Here is a 17,211-nt window from a genome sequence, read left to right as displayed (position 1 = left end):
ACAATGAAACAACCAATGAGAAGATTCCTGTTTAAGTGAATTCAATGTTTCTTTAAATATCAAGATCTTAAGAACCCACTTAAGCCTAGATGTCAAGCTAAAATGGACTGTCTTTTGTTTGCAAGCTTTGATTTTAAGTTTTAACCACCTACAATGCAGCGAACAGGTAGCAGCAGCCTTCTTTCATCTCAACATAAAAATGCAACTAAAAGTAAAAAAAAAAAATCAATGTTATTTGAAAGAAAAAATATTAAGACTGTCAAATGCTTTTATATCATGTCTTTGACAAGCAATTTCTTGTTTCAGTAATAATAAGCAGGACTTGTATATACATGAAGATATCTTTATCATATTCTCTGACACTTGCTTAAGGATATACTGGAGTTTTAACATTTCATGTTTAGATAAAACACTTTGAATTTTCTTTCTTCCTAGCATGATTCAGCAGTATTAAGTTGCCTTTCGGTTTCCTTCATTATTAGAATAAGCAAAGCTGCCACTGTGTTCAGCCTGTGTTAGATGCCTCCATCCAGAGCTTCTGCTCAGTGCTATATAGCTCTTCAGCACCAATACAGCTGATGTGTACGCGTTCAACTTATTTCACAAAAGAGTACTTTGTAAATATGTGATTACTTTAAGGGTGAACAGAGCAAACCCTGAACATTTTACTTGCAAAGGATTTCCTGCATAGCGTTGCATGGAAGCTAGGGCTTCCTATACCTATAAGAATATGGTGGAAATCCATGATGAAATTCTCACCCAGTTAAAATCATCATCAAAACCCTCACTGATTTCAAAAGAAACAGAAATACCTGGACTGACTCTGGGCAGCCTGTATAATGCAGAATATAGTCCAACTTTGGTATACATTTTGTTATGGACACCTTCACCTCTGAGTAGAAAAATATCGGTAAGAATCCCAAAGCTTCATCTATAAAGTTTCAGTTACTAGCTGAGAGCTCAGGCTGGAGACCTGCAGAGCAAAAATAATCTACAATAAGATGGCCACAAAGAGAAAGTTCTTTCGTGGACCACATAAAAAAATTTCATGAACTGTTAGTGGCTTCTAGTCTACAAATTGGATCCATGATCTAACATGTTTTGTTGTTTCATTTCAATTTAAATACAAAACTTGTATTACTTCACCTTTGGGATCCCCAACACAAGAATGACATGGACCTGATGGAGTAGGTCCAGAAGAGAGCCACGAAGATGATCCAAGGGCTGGAGCACCTCTCCTATGAAGACAGGCTGAGAGAGTTGGGGCTGTTCAGCCTGGAGAAGAGAAGGCTCCAGAGTGATCTTATTGCAGCCTTCCAGTACTTAAAGGGGGCCTACAGGAAAGCTGGAGAGGGACTTTTTACAAGGGCATGTAGTGATAGGACAAGGAGCAATGGCTTTAAATTGAAAAAGGGTAGATTTCAGTTAGATATAAGGAAGGAATTTTTTACATTGAGGGTGGTGACGCACTGGAACAGGTTGCCTGGAGGAGATATGGCTGCCCCATCCCTGGAAGTGTTCAAGGCCAGGTTGGATGAGGCTTTGAGCAACCTGATCTAGTGGAAGGTGTCCCTGCTTATGGCAGGGGTGTTGGAACTAGATGATCTTTAAAGTCCCTTCCAACCCAAACCATTCTATGAATCTATCATTTCAGAAAGCACAATAGATCTTGGTGATAGAGTTCAGCAGACACTTTCTTAAAAAGAACAAATCTCATCTATATTCTGTTAATCTCTCCTAGAACCTTCAGAAGAAATATTACTTTAATTTTATACGTTCCCTGATTCTTCAAAAGCCTGTAGCAGCTCCTGGAGAGTGGATGAAACCTAACGCCCATTAGAGGCAAACTCCCATAGGGTAAGTTCTCCTTCAGGTTCCCTCAAGTATGACTCTTGCAATGCAGCGTGATTGTCCAATTACTATGAGATCCCTATCCTTACTGCAAACAGAACAAGGAAGTTTATTAATAGCCATTATTCATTTTCTACAGTAGTTGCGAGCAAGCAGAGTGCTGTTTGCCAAATGTGAGCAGCAGTAATAGTTTCTATCTATGCAGAGCTTATGTCAAATACTGTGAAGAATGGGCTTCACAGGGGATCAGCAGTAGGTGGGCTTAGCTTGTTTGTTAAAAAAGCCCAGCAATTTCAGATTACAGTAAAAAAGCAGTCACTATGCAAATAAATTTCCAGTAATTATGCCATTTAGACCCAAGAAAGATTAGGGTGCTTCATTATTGCCTTTTTACACTCCAAAGAAACAAACAGATTTTTTCGTTCTCTACTGAAGAGACTTAAGGAGCCCTTTAAAGCTTTAATATAACCAGCAAATTGAGCTGTACAGTAGATAAGAACTGTAGCATGCACTAATTTGGATGACGTCAAAAGCAGTTAAATCTTTTGTCTCTATCAGTGAGAGAATGACTAACTAGTCCCGAATTAAAGCATCTTTCACATATTCAGGTGACACATTAACTGAAAACATGTGTCACAGATCAATGTCTGGCTTTAAGCATCACAACAGTTAATAAAAAATACAAGTCAGTCAGGAAAAGTGTGATTTTTTTTCAACTTAGAAACAAGTTACTCCACTACTAAAAAACGTGCACTAAATCCACAATTAAACATCCAACTTTTGGGCAAGCAATTAAAGTATTCTGATACTATCAAGCAGGTGTAACATTTACAGGTTATACATAAACTCCACAGCCTTTCTAAGGAGGGCTTACCTCTTTGAAAGATCACCCTGACTCCAGCTGTTACTTTGCACAGCAGCTGTGTACTTCACATAGGAGTACACTGCTTCGAAGTACCACAGGGGTTGTAGGTGGCAAGGACCTGCCTTACATTCAACCCTAGTCCTTATGTGGCAGGGGGGAGGATAAAAAAAAAAGAGCGCTCTTTCCTTTCTGACACTCTTACCCAGCATCTTCAAAGATGATCTAGTTGGAGATATCCCTGTTCCTTGCAGGGGGGTTGGACTAGATGACCTTTGAAGGTCCCTTCCAGCCCTAACCATTCTATGATTCTGTGACGTAAAAAGCTTCTCAAGAATTAACACTAATATTCTTTAAAAAGCTTAAAGTACATCATCCACAAACACATGCAAGCACAAACTTTCCATGACAAAACTGTTCTTACACACGTTATTTTTACTACTGATTTGGAATCCAACCCAGCGTACTTGTCCAGGCAGGTCACACAAACCAGATTTGGTAACTTCAGGGTGTTGAAGTTCACAGAAGGCAGCTTAACACAGCTCATGGGTGTTGATGTATTTGGGCTTCTACGCACTTCAGCAAAATTGATTTCTTCTGTTAAGATTTCAATGCATTTTCCCCTTACTCATGAGCACCAGGGCATTTAACACTGTGGTGTAATTCTGTTTAATCCAACTATCCTTTTAAATAATCTTTTTTCATATTTAAGAGATCATCTCTAAAAATATAGGGTGGAGAAAAGGTGCCTTTTGAATTTTAAATAGAAAGGCTGCAGCATTAACATTTAAGATTAAAACCAGTGAGAAGCCAGATCATTAAAAGACATTTTTGCTTTACCTGATACATTGTAAAGTGTAAAACACAGAATCACACAGAACGGTTTGGGTTAGAAGGGACCTCAAAGATCATCTAGTTACAACTCCTCTGCCATGGGCAGGGACACCTTCCACTAGATCAGGTTGCTCAAAGCCTCATCCAGCCTGGCCTTGAACACTTCCAGGGATGGGGCATCTACAACTCCTCTGGGCAACCTGTTCCACTGCCTCACCACTCACTGTAAAAAATTTCTTCCTTGTATCTAATCTAAATCTCCGCTCTTTCAGTTTGAAGCCATTGCCCCTTGTCCCATCACTACATGCCCTTGTAAAAAGTCCCTCCCCAGCTTTCCTGCAGGCCCCCTTTAAGTACTGGAAGGCTGCAATAAGATCACCCCGGAGCCTTCTCTTCTCCAGGCTGAACAGCCCCAACTCTCTCAGCCAGTCTTCATAGGAGGGGTGCTCCAGCTCTTGGATCACCTTCATGGCCCTCCTCTGGACTCACTCCAGCAGCTCCGTGTGCTTCTTGCGTTGGAGACTCCAGAGCTTAATTTTGGCCCTAGACAGGGTTCTAATTCAGGTCATAGTTCTAAGTGGCTTGCTGGTTCTAGAGCAGGTTCTAGATCATGTTCTAGCTTGCTCGTTGGTTCTAGATCGTGTTCTAGATCATATTCTGGCTGACTTGTTGGTTCTAGGGCAGGTTTTAGACTGTGTTCTAGCTTGCTTGTTGGTTCTAGAGCAGGTTCCTGGACAGCAGTTCATTCTAGAGGAGAGGGTGGGTTTTTCTTTTTTCTTCTGCTTTTGAGAGGAAGGCTCATAGAATGGTGATCCTGTCATCTTCCCATAACTCTCCTAAGTTTGTGGCCATTCTTTTCTCTGGAGACAAAATTGGAAGCTGGTTATCACACCAGTGACATGAAAACAGGAAATAAATTTTTATGTATTTGTTTTAGATTCACTGGACAACTTGCTCTTTGAAAATATCAAAGGCTGGAAATATACCAGAAGTGACACTCATAATCTCCAGAGGAAAGGGGAATATGCATAAGACTGTCCTCCCTTTTCTTGTCTCTCAGTTCCAGCTGTTGGGTAAGTCCCATCAGAAGCCTGGAGTAGAGAGCTTTCAAAAACGTAGTTGTCTACAACTATAGGACAGATAGAAAACAAATCACCCAAAATACCTGATCCTCTGGAAGCTGACTGCTAGGCTGTTTATAGCCCTTAAAATGAGATTCTCTGTTCATAAATAGATTTGGTCCAGCATCTCTGCTCTGATCCCCAGGCAGCATCCTCTCCCCCCACAGACAAAACCTCAGTGCAAGTCCTCCTGCAGCTTTAGGAAGCAACTGTTGCTGTTGCAACCCCTTACACAGCAAGGTGGGCAGCAGGTCTGAGCCACAGTTCTGGATACGCCATTCAAATTTCAACCAGGCTCGGGTGATTCACGCCAAATCCCTTCTTCACACTACCATGGAGATGGAGTTCCTTTTCACTGCCTCTTCTTCCCTCATGCAAGTTTTTCAAGGATTTGTAAAAAAGATTTTGTAACTGACTGTATCCTGAGAATACCTGCCATGGGAAGGAGCTTATGACCCATCATTTAGCACCCCTCCTTTTTCCCCTGTAATGACCTCCAAATGACAACAATTTGCTGTTATTACTAGCAAATAATCAGAGAACTAAACTCAGGATAAGTTTAGTGAGAAAAATCTATCTCATATTTCAGACCACCCATCAACTTATCCAGAAACAAGCGCAAGGGCAAACACTACAACACTCAACAAGAAAGCAAAAGCCTTCCAGTTTGTTACAGTACAAGCCCCTAAACTTTTAAAGGCACCTTTTTCTGAGCCCAGAGGCAGGGAGGTCATCCTGAATACACACGGCTATAGCACAGTAACAGCTGGACAATTATGTTTGTGTCAACTTGTGCCAGACATTGGCTATTTGGGAATTTAAGGAGGCAAGCTTCCTAAATCAAGCACTGACAGAAACAATTTCTGATCTTGAGTTTCCATAATGATATCTTATAACGTAAAGCCCTTCAGTAGCTTACTCATCTTGATATATTTAATAAGCTAACTCCCAAAATGATTTATTCCAATAAAAAAATCAGAAGCCTAAAGAAAGGATGTACATGATAAACTGAGCTGAGACAGTAAGAAGCACAGGTGAAAATGGACTTTAATTATTTTTTCCCCCCTATAGGTTAGAAAATTCATTTTCCTTGTTTAAAAATCTATTCCAGTCCTCACCGCAAACTAAGAATAGACAATTAGATGTAAATGCTATCAAGTGTTTAAGCCAGAAATAAGAAATGGTAAGGTTTTGCTTGCTATTCATTTTCCAAAAGCTACTGCATGTGGTCACAGTGATCCCTTGTGCTCGCACTCACACATAGCATCAGTATCAGACTTTCTGAAGGGAAAATACCCTGTATGGTACTTTGACAGACATACATACACAAGGAACTGTTTCCAGAGGAAGGAAGGTTTCAAGAACAATAGCAAAAGTGGACAAAAAGTATCAGGATGAGAAAGATGCAGATGAGACTATATTTTCATCTGTAGGTCCATTTTCTATGGTATGGTTACAGCCGAGAACGATTAGCCTATAGCAAAATTCTAATCCATAATTAGAAGCAATTCCCCAAGACCTTGCATATAGACCACTTTTCTCACACAAGGCAAGCAATGCTTTTGCAATAATGAAGCAAGCAAACAGGACTGCATTGCAGACAATTTCTTTCAAATCATAACCCAGATGCCATTTCGGACGTCACCAAAACATCTGAGAGATAAACTTAATGTGTTCACGTAAGAGTGTGTAAGAGCATCTGTATATGCAAAATGCAGTCCTCCTTGCCCACTCACGAGCACGCTAGAAAACAGGGGCATTGACTTATGTCAGACTCCAGTCTGGTCAAGAATCAGGGTGTTAAATACAAAGTAGAATCTGAAACTTACAGCACGGTAGTAGAAAACAGTCAGATCTTTCTCGATCATTGCATTATTTTATTTTTATCTGGCAGCATTTCTTAAACTCCATTTTCTTTACTCTGGATGAAATTCTGTTTGCTGTGAAAACTACTTTTCAAATATTACTTCTTACTGCCTTCCTGAACAACCTCTACCCTTACTGAGGGTAACCCATATTAAATATGCATAATGTTTTAGCACAATTTGTTCCCAACACGCTTGTCTCCAAATTATTTTGGAATAAGATACTTGGAAATGTGCAAATTTTAAGGTGGAAAGACACAGAAGAATTTATGCTTCTGTGCATCTCCTATCAGTCTATGACTAGGCATAACTGGTTTCTTTACGCCATGCAGTTCTCACAGCATGTCAAAACACTTCTGATCAATGTGTACAACATCTTTGCAGAAGAGCACTTGTCACACTTACTATCATAGTATGGAAACATAAAAATGGCATTTTTTTCTGTGCTAAATGTTGCCCTAATCTACGAACTGACAAGTTTCTTTGTGGAATACATTGCAAATATGTCAAAATTGATACAGGATTTAATCACGTGCTATCTATTGTATCTGTAATTTCCACATCCTTACCCCTCCACTAGGACATTTTTCCATATTGAACTGATTTGCAAGTTTCAGCAGTAGCACGTTTTTCAGTTGCACTACACAATTCACCCCCCGCCTGAGAAGCTTTATAGCAGACATCAGACTTGACCAATTCTTTAAAAGCATTTACAAGCTTCCAGCAACACTGGTTGCTCTCACACAATTCATTACCTTGCTTTTAAGCTTGGTGACAAGAAACAAGCTTCAATTCCTCATGACTTAAGATAAAGCAGACATTAAAAACTCTTAAGTTGGTGTGCCACTGAACTGCTGCCCTATCTGGAAGTCAGAAGCTCAGAATCTCCTTTTCACAGCTATAATCAAGCTTTTAAATAGTAATAAATTTATCATGCATTTATTAGCTATGCAGCTGCATATTTGGCAAGATAATTATATTCTGGTAAAATGAAACCACGGTAACACATTCAACACCTGTGTTTGTCTTAAGATTGTAATAAAGATTGCTAGTTTTTTGACTCAAGAGACTGTCTTGATTAAATAAAATGCAAATCAGACTATCTACTATAAAGTTGAGAATGCCTTTTCAATTAAAACCTTTCATTTCTAAGTTTGAATAGACACAATTTGGTTTATTGTTTAGTACCAATAAATGGGGAGGCAGAGTACTTGATTTGTTTTTCTAACACTTGCTCCGCTTTTCAGCACTAGAGAAGTTTTAGACAAGCTGTGGTATCTTTCTTACTTTTCTGATTAAAAGCTCTTCCACCTGATGTATTACGTAGTGAATTATGTCAGCATGTATTGATTTAAAGTGATACTGGTCTGGATGTATCAAATCAAAATCTTTGTTGTCATGCTCCAAGGACACCAGATGGTGGTGGAAGACTCCTTAGTGGCATATTTGTATTCCTTACAATGTGACATTCATGTTTCCTTCCTCTTCAGGCTACCGTCTCTCCCTCAAAACCTGCACTGCTAATAGCTTTGAGGCATAAAAACAGCAACACTGGGTCTTCTGAAAGCCGAGCTAGCATAATCTCTGTTTCTGAGAGTACCCTAAAGCTGACACCAGTGAATAAGGTAAGAGCAAGACAAGAATACATAAGCACATTTTTCTGAGCAGCCTCCCCAACATCAGCAGGTAACAGTGGTGCACTCCATGTCATCTGGCTCGTTCCACCCGACTCCATTTCCCAACCTGGCCCTAGGAGCCTTTAACAAGCTTTACCAGGCTATCATTTTATGAAAGCAGAGTCTGGTACAAACTTGTCCACTTCTACCAGCTTAAAACTAGGCACTGTGTTATTAACACTTAAATTTAGCCCACCGATAAAGTTGTTAGGAACATTCACTTAAAAGTCCCTGTATTTTAAAAGTCCACAAACTCACAACTAAAAAAAAGTATTCAGCACTTTAAGGAAACACAGTGTCACTGTTCCCAAGGCTTTACAACACAAGCTATTTACTTTCACCATTTTTTGCTAGCTCCATCACTTCCACGCTTCCTGTCCTGTTCTGTCAGTCATAGATCAGAAAAAAGGCTATTCCCACTTCTAACACTGGCATTCCTATACCATACCAAAACACGTAAAAAGACTGCAATGCCGCTGGATAGTAGTGATTGAAGAGTTTAACTGTAAAGGCATAAGGGCATCATAATTCAGGGATTCAGAGGGCAAGCTGCGTGAGATTTCTTAGATAATTGAGATTGACCCATAAATCACTAGCAGCCATAGGAAATTCTACTATCCACATGGCTTTGAGAGCAAGAAATCAAGTACATAGAAACACAGAGTTGTTTAGGTTGGAAAAGACCTTTAGAGTCCAGCTGTTAACCTAACGCTGCCAAGTCCCCACTAAACCATGTTCCTAAGCACCACATCTACATGCCTTTTAAATATCTCCAGGGATAGTAAGGATAGCGACTCAATCAGTTCCCTTGGCAGCCTATTCCAATGCCTGACAAACCTTTTGGTGAAAGAATTTTTCGTAACATCCAATCTAAACCTCCCCTGCCACAACTTGAGGCTGCTTCCCCTCATCCTATTGCTTATTACTCAGTGTCGTGGTTTTAGGCTGATCCAGCAACTAAAACTCACATGGTCTCTCCTTCTCCAGTAAAGTAGAGAGGAGCAAAAAAAAGAAAATAATAAAGGGACTGAGGGTTGAGACAAGAACAGAGGGAGCACCCACCAACCATGGTCCTGGGCAAAACAAACTGGGCTTTCTTAAAGCAAAACAAGTTTATTAATGGTTACTTAACAGGACAAAGGGAAACAAAACTGGTTACTTGAGAGGATAGAAAGAAACAAAGCCAGATCTTAAAACCAACACCTTCCCCCCCCACCCCCCCCTTTCCTTTTCCTCCCGGCTCTACCTCCTCCCCCCAGCAGCACAGGGGGCAGGGACTGGGGGAGTGCAGGTCAGTTCATTCCGTGCTGTTACTGCTGCTTCTTTCTTAAAGGAGGAGGAGTCCTTACACCCTTTTCCCCTGCTCCAGTGGATCCCCTACCCACGAGGAAAAATCCACAAACTTCTACAGCGTGAGTCCAGCCCACTGGAAACAATCCTTCCCCACAGATTGCCCCAGTGTGGGCTTTACCACAGTCTCGGATACTTAGGGAGTTGTAGCCACTCGCTCCGGCGTGGGTCGTCACACAGACTCCAGATGCCTCTCCGCCTTGTCGTGCGTCCCAACACGACCATCCTCAGGCTCAGGCATCTTCTCTCCACGGGCTGCGAGTGGGTCTCTGCTCCACCGAGGCCGTCCTGGTTGCAGGGGGGCCGCCTGCCATCTCACCACCAGCTGCAGGGGAAACTCAGCTCCGGCACACCTCCTCCCGCTCCATCCTCACTGACCTGGTGTTGATGCAGTTGTTTCTCTCAGATCTCAGTCCTCTCCAGGTGAACTCAGCCCAGTGGGCACCCCAGGAGTGAGGTGCTCCCTGAGTTCCCCAGCCTGCTCCGCCGCCGCCATTCTCTGTGGGCAGCGCCGGCCCAACGCAGGCAGCTGCCCGTCCGGGAGCCAGGGAGTGGGGGCAGTGCCCTCCTCCCTTCTCTCCTCGCTCCTGGGAAAAAGCACCTTTTCCAGTTCCTTTATCACGACTTAAATAGGGCAATTCACAGAGGCGCTGATTGGCTCAAGCCTGAGGGGGATGGCAGTCTGATCTGGTGGCCAGAACCAGGTCTGACCCAGTTCCAAAACCGGGGAGGTCACAGGGAGCAAAGCCCCTCTCCTGCCACCAGAACCCCCACCCTCTCCACATCAAACCATGACACTCGGGAAAAGACAGCAACATCCATCTCGCTACAACCTCCTTTCAGTAACTGTAGAGAGCAACTAAGGTCTCCCCTCAGCCTCCTTTTCTCTAGACTAAACCAACTCAGTTCCCTCAGCTGCTCCTCATAAGACTTGTGCTCCAGACCCTTCACCAGCTTTGTCTCTCCTTCTCTGGAGACACTTCAGCACCTCAATGTCTGTCTTGTAGTGGAGGGCCCAAAACTGAACACAGTATTCAAGGTGCAGCCTCACCAGTGTCTGAGTACAAGGGGACGATCGCTTCCCTAGTCCTGCCGGCTACACTGATTATTTTTTTTTCCAACCTTCAAAGCAAACAAATCCCATCTATGAGATAATTTCATTATTTCTGGTAGTGAATGTGTGATACATATATAAATTAAATACTTGGGCAGATGTATGTTATGAATATTGTTTAAAGAATACTCAATGTTCTTACTGTGATACACCACACATCTTTGCAGGCGCAGAATACCTTTTCATCGTCTGTTACAAATATCTGACACAGCAGCATCTTTACTATTTATGCTGAAGTTCAGTTTTATTTGGCACCTCCCCCAAGCAATACACAGATTCCCTGGAATAACTGGGAGGGGAGGAAAAAACACTGCTGCTTGAAACTGTTTGCAAGGGCCAGCAAGCCAAGAGATGCTGCTTTCAGGAGAGTGCGTGGTAAAAACCACAGATTTCTGTTATTAACTCTGTAGGTCATAAGTTCAGTTCGAACTCTGAAATAAAATTTAAACCAAGGCATTTGCTAGTAGCTCAAATAATTTTTAACAATTCATCTGTTTTCTGCACTCTTTCTCTCACACTTATTTTAATATTACATATCTACAGTTGTCAACTATAAAGTCTTCTTGTAACAACTAGCTTCAAGTCAAAAATGAAATTAAAATCTCAGCAAATAAAGCTTTGATAATAACAGGCCTGCTGTTTTTATGACTAAAACGAAAAAGCTTTATTCATATCGCAAAGCGGTTAGAGACCAAACAGGGTAAGCACTATTGTGCTAGGCTCTGCACTAACACAAAAAGCGTCTGCACTGAAAAGTCGGCAAGTGTTAATCATTTTAGGTAATATTTCCAGGAGTCTGGGGCACAGCATTCCACAGACTGGAGAAACTAGAGATACTGCAGAGGAAAACAAGGCAGGGGAAGAGTCAAGCGAATCCACTGTTATACACAGGCTAAACAGCAAGCAGAATCCACTTGGGAGGCAGTTTTCAGGGAAAATACTTCAGTGAGCATTGATTTAAAGCAACCGTAAGATTCGAAACTGATACTTTTTTGTGAAATATCGTGCTGATGTAGAATGAATTTCTCAATTATAAGCAATTACCATTTTTCATAGTATTTTTAAGGTGTTGAAGACTCTCTACTGCATGATTCAACATATTAAAGTGTTGTAACTACAGCTTTCCTCACAGGGTGATTAATCAAGCATTTGTTTTCCTTCTCTGGAAGAATATCTAGCTGAAATGTGGGTATTAGACAAAGACTGAAAAAATGAACCATTCAACAGATATCTGGAAAAAATCATTGCTATGTTAGTGAAACTAATTAGGCTGAGTCTAATTCTAGTAATTAAGAGGATACAAATGCTGAAAGGGATTCTTGACCCTACTCCCTGCTGTGTGAAAAAAGTGACCAAGTTGAAGTTCATTAAGAAAGTGCATGAGATGAATCATTGGGGTGAGAGAAAAAGCACAAGGAAATGAAAACAAACATGTATATGACTATGAACATGCACATGCATGTTCTTATACACTGCCATATACCACTAATAAACTGTCTGAAAAGCAATAACAACTAACCTCCACATTTTAGTGAAACTGTGCATCAGGCTCACACAGCAAGGCAGAGCCGGAGGTTTGAGTCCATCCATTCGAAGGAGGAGAGCAGGAACGCCATACAGGACCAGGTATTTCACATAAAAAAATAGTACTTGAGCTAAAGCCAGACCACCTGAAGGAAAAAATAAAAATAAGAAATCATACCTTGAACAAGTTCTGAAGTACTTTTAAAACCTGCTAATACTGCTTACTTCCAAACAGCCATCATTCAAAGAACTAAAGCAAGCAGCATCAGCTGATGAGATATATAATGCCTACTTTTGCAACAGCTGTAGGACACAAGCACATACAATCACAACAACTTTAGGCACATACACAAAATTGTACCATCGTTCCAATAAGAAGGCATAAGTACGCATCTGTAGTTCCACTTTCAAGAAAATCTTTGGACTGTGGGTATTGACTGCTGTGGAAAACAAATACTGACTTATGTTGAATCAAAAGTCAAAATATACCGATATAAGGAATGAACACTTACCACAGGGACAATAAATTTTTTATCTTCACAAAAAAAAACAAACAACCACTCTTCACTTGTTTCTCCAGAACAGGTATAAACAATGGCTATCTTTGCAGCTTGTTCTGACAGCTCCACAAACATCCCATGTACTGTCAGATTATTTGTGCATCGCAAAACACCCCCTCAAAGATCCCTCCTGCTGCAGCCGAGGCATGGAAGATATTGGTGTAACACTTATATATCCACTTGGTATAATGCTTAAGGCGTATTTCAGTTTTTAAACAAAGGTCTCCTCAAGGTGCTTTAGCTGCCTGATTTCCAAAGGAGAAATTTTGGCAGTGTGCTTGCTCACAACTTAACCCCTGGGTATAGCACAAAGTGCAGCATCTTGGACAGGTGTGAGATGACAATCATACTGGCTATTCTCAGAGTTAGTACTCACACAAGTGATAATGGTAAGAAAAATTAAGTAAAAAGCAGAGGCCACACCTTTACAGAAACTGGTGAGAGTTCACTCCTAAAAGTTCCACTGACTTTGGTGAACTTTTCCATCTGACCGACAGTTGACATAAGTAAAATCTAATCCCAAAGGACAGAAAGTAACACTGTAATTTGGAAGAGTAAAAAAAATATAAAATGCAATTGTTATGTCTCCTTTCTTTCCAGTGTTTTGTTTTTCCTCACTGATACTAATTAACTTGTGATTTGATTGGAGTACTTTAGATGTTTAATGTGATCTTAAAACCTTCCAACAGACTTTCCTTGAAGATAAAATTTTCAATCTGACTCCATGAACATGTAAATTAATGGCTTTTTTTTGGCAAAGCATCTCTTCTGCTGACTAATGCGTATACTATGGACAACAACCAAAAGCTAAGCATTAAAGATTCATCTGATATATAACAACCTAGGGTGAAATTCTGGCACCAATAACGTAACTTGCAAAACCCCTGCTGGCCCACACACAGTCAGAATTTTGCTGCTACATTCCAAAATTTTTAGTTTTAATATTATGAAGCACATGCATGATGTAAGAAACAATTGTGCCATACAAGATTAAAACTGATGTTAGAACAAAATACCTAGACATGAACCTTATGATATTTTCCTTCAGGGAAGCAGTCATCTAGTATTCAATCACATTCTTCCCCAGAGGAAAACAAACAATCAGAAGCACAATTTGGATACTAGCCAATTAGCTACACATTAGATTACTGCTAAATCATCTATACAGCCAACTTTCTGCTTTAATTCGCCATCTCATTCAGTTTCTCATTTCATTTCTGATCAATTTCATTGGAGAGTCAAATGCTGACACCCACATAAACCAATTATGAAGATCACAGCTGCCTGTGCACTGGTAAAATTCAAAATCTTTTGGCTGTGTATGGTGGAAAGAGACTTAGAGACACAAGGTATCACCTCTTGAGACCCAAAAAAAACCCAACAACCAATATACTTGATTTTAAATACAATAATGAAAGATTCCAAGTTCTCAGATACAACGTTAAAATACACAAGTTTCAGAAAAAAAAAGCATTTTCACCATTCTAATAACATACATCTAAGTTGTCATTACTGTTAACTAGCAGACAGCCCAATAGCACTGGTATCTCAAACAGATATCACATCACCAATCATTACCTTTCATGCACTGGTTACTCAGAGCGTGGCAATTCTAAGACTCTCAATACCAGCAATGTGAAGGTCCCTGTCAAAATATGTAGATTCAGTTCTCATTAGTCTTCAGCTCACCCTGGCTCTGTAAGACTTCTGGCCACGCACGGCAAATTAAGGGCAAGATTCAGAGCAACAGGCACAGGCTTTAAACCCTCTTGCACACCTGAGACATTCCAGCTGCTCTGCATTTGCTCTATTATAGCACAAAGCAGCCAGAAGCACACTGCTTCATCCGATTTAAAAACATGAAACAAAAAAGAAACTAAGATCAATGCTAGATTTCTCAAATTCATTAACATCACCACATAATTGGTTCTCCAGTGTTAAAAAGAACAACTCGCACACGAGCATTATCTTAAACTGGAAACAAGCTATATCAGGTGTACGTAACACATCTAAAGGAAAAAATACTGTAAAAATGCTATCTTTACTCCAGAATAAATTAATCCAAAGCATTCAGAGTCAAGGTTAAGTTTTTTAAACTGAAACATGTTAAGGCATAAAAAAATACCGAGCTAAGGTACCTGTACAATCTTAAACCCATGCACTTCAACTGTCAAGCTGTTTGAAGTCCCAGATGAAATGAGCTGGCTTTTATAGAAATTGCTATTTTCAATTCATCATCTTGCAATCCTTACAACATTTTAAGATTTTCTATGCTTTAAAAATGCATTTAGAGACCTTGAAATCTTTACCTTCCTTAAATTTAATGCAAAACTGCATTTCATAAGTTTCATAGAGCTTTGTTTCAAGGATAATTAGGATGTTCGCAGAATTTTAATTTTTTTTTATTTTCATATTCTCAAAACTCTGCCTGCTATTTTTTGACAAATTGAACAGAACATTTTCATAAGTAAATGACAAAAGATTTGGATCCAGGTATCAAAAAACCACACTTGGCAATTTTCTGACCATAAACCACCACCAAAACTCATGGTCAAGAATTGTAACGTAGCAGGAAATTTTATTATAGGCACAACAGTACATATTTACCCTTTTCACAGCTACATTGACTCTACGGCATTAATGACTGTAAATGCTTGTTTCTGTCAAGTACCAGGGCAGGTGCAACTAGAAAACGCATCAGATAAATATGCAGTCATATTTCAAAAGGGTTACTGACACATAGCACAAGTCTAATAGGAAACAGACATTTAGAACAGCTCAGAATTTGAGGCCATATCATCAAATGCAAAATATCAGGCTACAGGGGTTCATTTACCCTTTCTCTTATTTTTCACAGGCTGCCTCTTCTACAGAAAAAAAAAAAATTATGTGGGGATTCCCTCAAATTAAAATCTCCATGAGAGAATACGGCTCTAGACTGGAGCAGATACTGCTGAGATACATCTGTAGCCTAACACCAACAATCATAAGATGGATCAGCAGTTTCCAGCTCTGGAAATCAAAAGCATGATTATTGACAAGCTTTACACACTGTGTTACGGCATTTACTCACAGCAGGGCACCTCCTCCCTGACAAGAGCTCCAAGACTGGATTTACTATGACCTCCTCAGTTTGGCATTGACCACAGCAGGAGGCTACACCTCACACCAGGGTAAGCTTTCATTTGAACATACGACTACCACAGCACCAAGTCCACTCAGCACAAGCTGCAAGGTAAGCAAGAGCTCTGCAGCCATTGCCAGCAATTCCATGTACATCATGCTGTGCTGTCCCAACCCTAGTCAGGGCTAGCTGCCCACTCCTACCTGCTACACTAACCTGAATTAAGGCAAAAGTGACAACTCAATTCTGTTACTCCTCTAGACACCGAAAAAGAGCATCATGCAAGAAACATGAAGCAACTTAATTTCATTACCTGAACAGAAAACAATGCAATTAATAATTAGGTTCATAGTGCTCAGCAGTGTTTTTCATTGCTGCTTGGCAGTGCTTCGAAAGAGGCACTGGCTCACAAATCAAAAGGAATAATGAAATAAAGTAGTACTACTACAGGGACTCATGCAGCCCAGGTTCATATCCTAGCCTTCCAGTAGCACATAAGAAGCAAGAAAAATCCTAAAACATATGGAGCAGTGGCAGGAAAGTACACAGCCTCATGGGCAAACATTGCTGTAAGTGCTTCTTTTTCAACAAAGTTGAATGAACATGAAGATCTCAGAGTGAAGTTACTTAAACAAGACTAAACAGAGCTGCCAAGGGACTCTTGGTTAAGGCGTAGACAGGTCTTCCAAGTTATTTAAAGAAAACCAGAAGTTTTTTCAAGGACAGACATGCCTTAAAGCCACTAACCTTGAATACTCCCAAAACATCCACAGTTGGCATTATGTTCATTAATAAATACTTGCAGAAGAGAACTCTAAATAAATCAACAGTTATCACATAAGTAAAAAAAGTAGTCATAAAAGTAGGTTAATTGCCAATACTATCTGGAAGTTTAGCCTGCAGGAAAGCTTATAAAAAATTTAGCTTTCCCCCACCATCACTACTTTTCTATAGAGCAATGAACTACCTACTATTTCAGAGAATAGAATTTTACTAAGCTTTCTGAACCATGTTTGTACTTCCAGTTTTCAAAACAGACATCAAGATGCCAAATATTTTACCAGAATCTCCTTATCATTGCAGGATGGAAAAAAAAAAATCTCAGATCACTCTTGGCATTCATTACTATTTAGACAAATGCACAGACACCCCAATTTCAATAGCAAAACACTGTGTGCTTCTTAAAATGAACTCAGAAATCCATTTCCTGTCTGTGGGTTAATTAGAAAAAGAACTGCAACACATCAAAACCAGCACCTTATATCCATCTTACATGAACTACTCTGTAGGTCTCACTTTCCACTAGGAAATTGTGTAACATTTCTTCTTT

At 40.2% G+C, this 17,211-nt stretch overlaps 1 protein-coding gene across 1 annotated transcript in view; it reads right to left on the bottom strand.

Moving 5' to 3' along the window:
- The window catches only part of HHAT (hedgehog acyltransferase), a 170,529-nt gene that overhangs the window by 138,436 nt on the left and 14,882 nt on the right, over positions 1–17,211 (bottom strand). Inside the window, exon 7 of the mRNA XM_086629128.1 lies at positions 12,193–12,343. Within this exon, the coding sequence (XP_086485254.1) occupies positions 12,193–12,343 (151 nt within the window). The remainder of the gene's footprint in view (positions 1–12,192; positions 12,344–17,211) is intronic.

The sequence above is a fragment of the Tauraco erythrolophus genome, chromosome 2 (assembly GCF_009769465.1).
Source record: "Tauraco erythrolophus isolate bTauEry1 chromosome 2, bTauEry1.pri, whole genome shotgun sequence".
In the NCBI taxonomy this organism is placed as follows: Eukaryota; Metazoa; Chordata; class Aves; order Musophagiformes; family Musophagidae; genus Tauraco; species Tauraco erythrolophus.
Note: the sequence above shows the minus strand (reverse complement) of the source record. Positions and strands in the feature narration are given on the sequence as shown.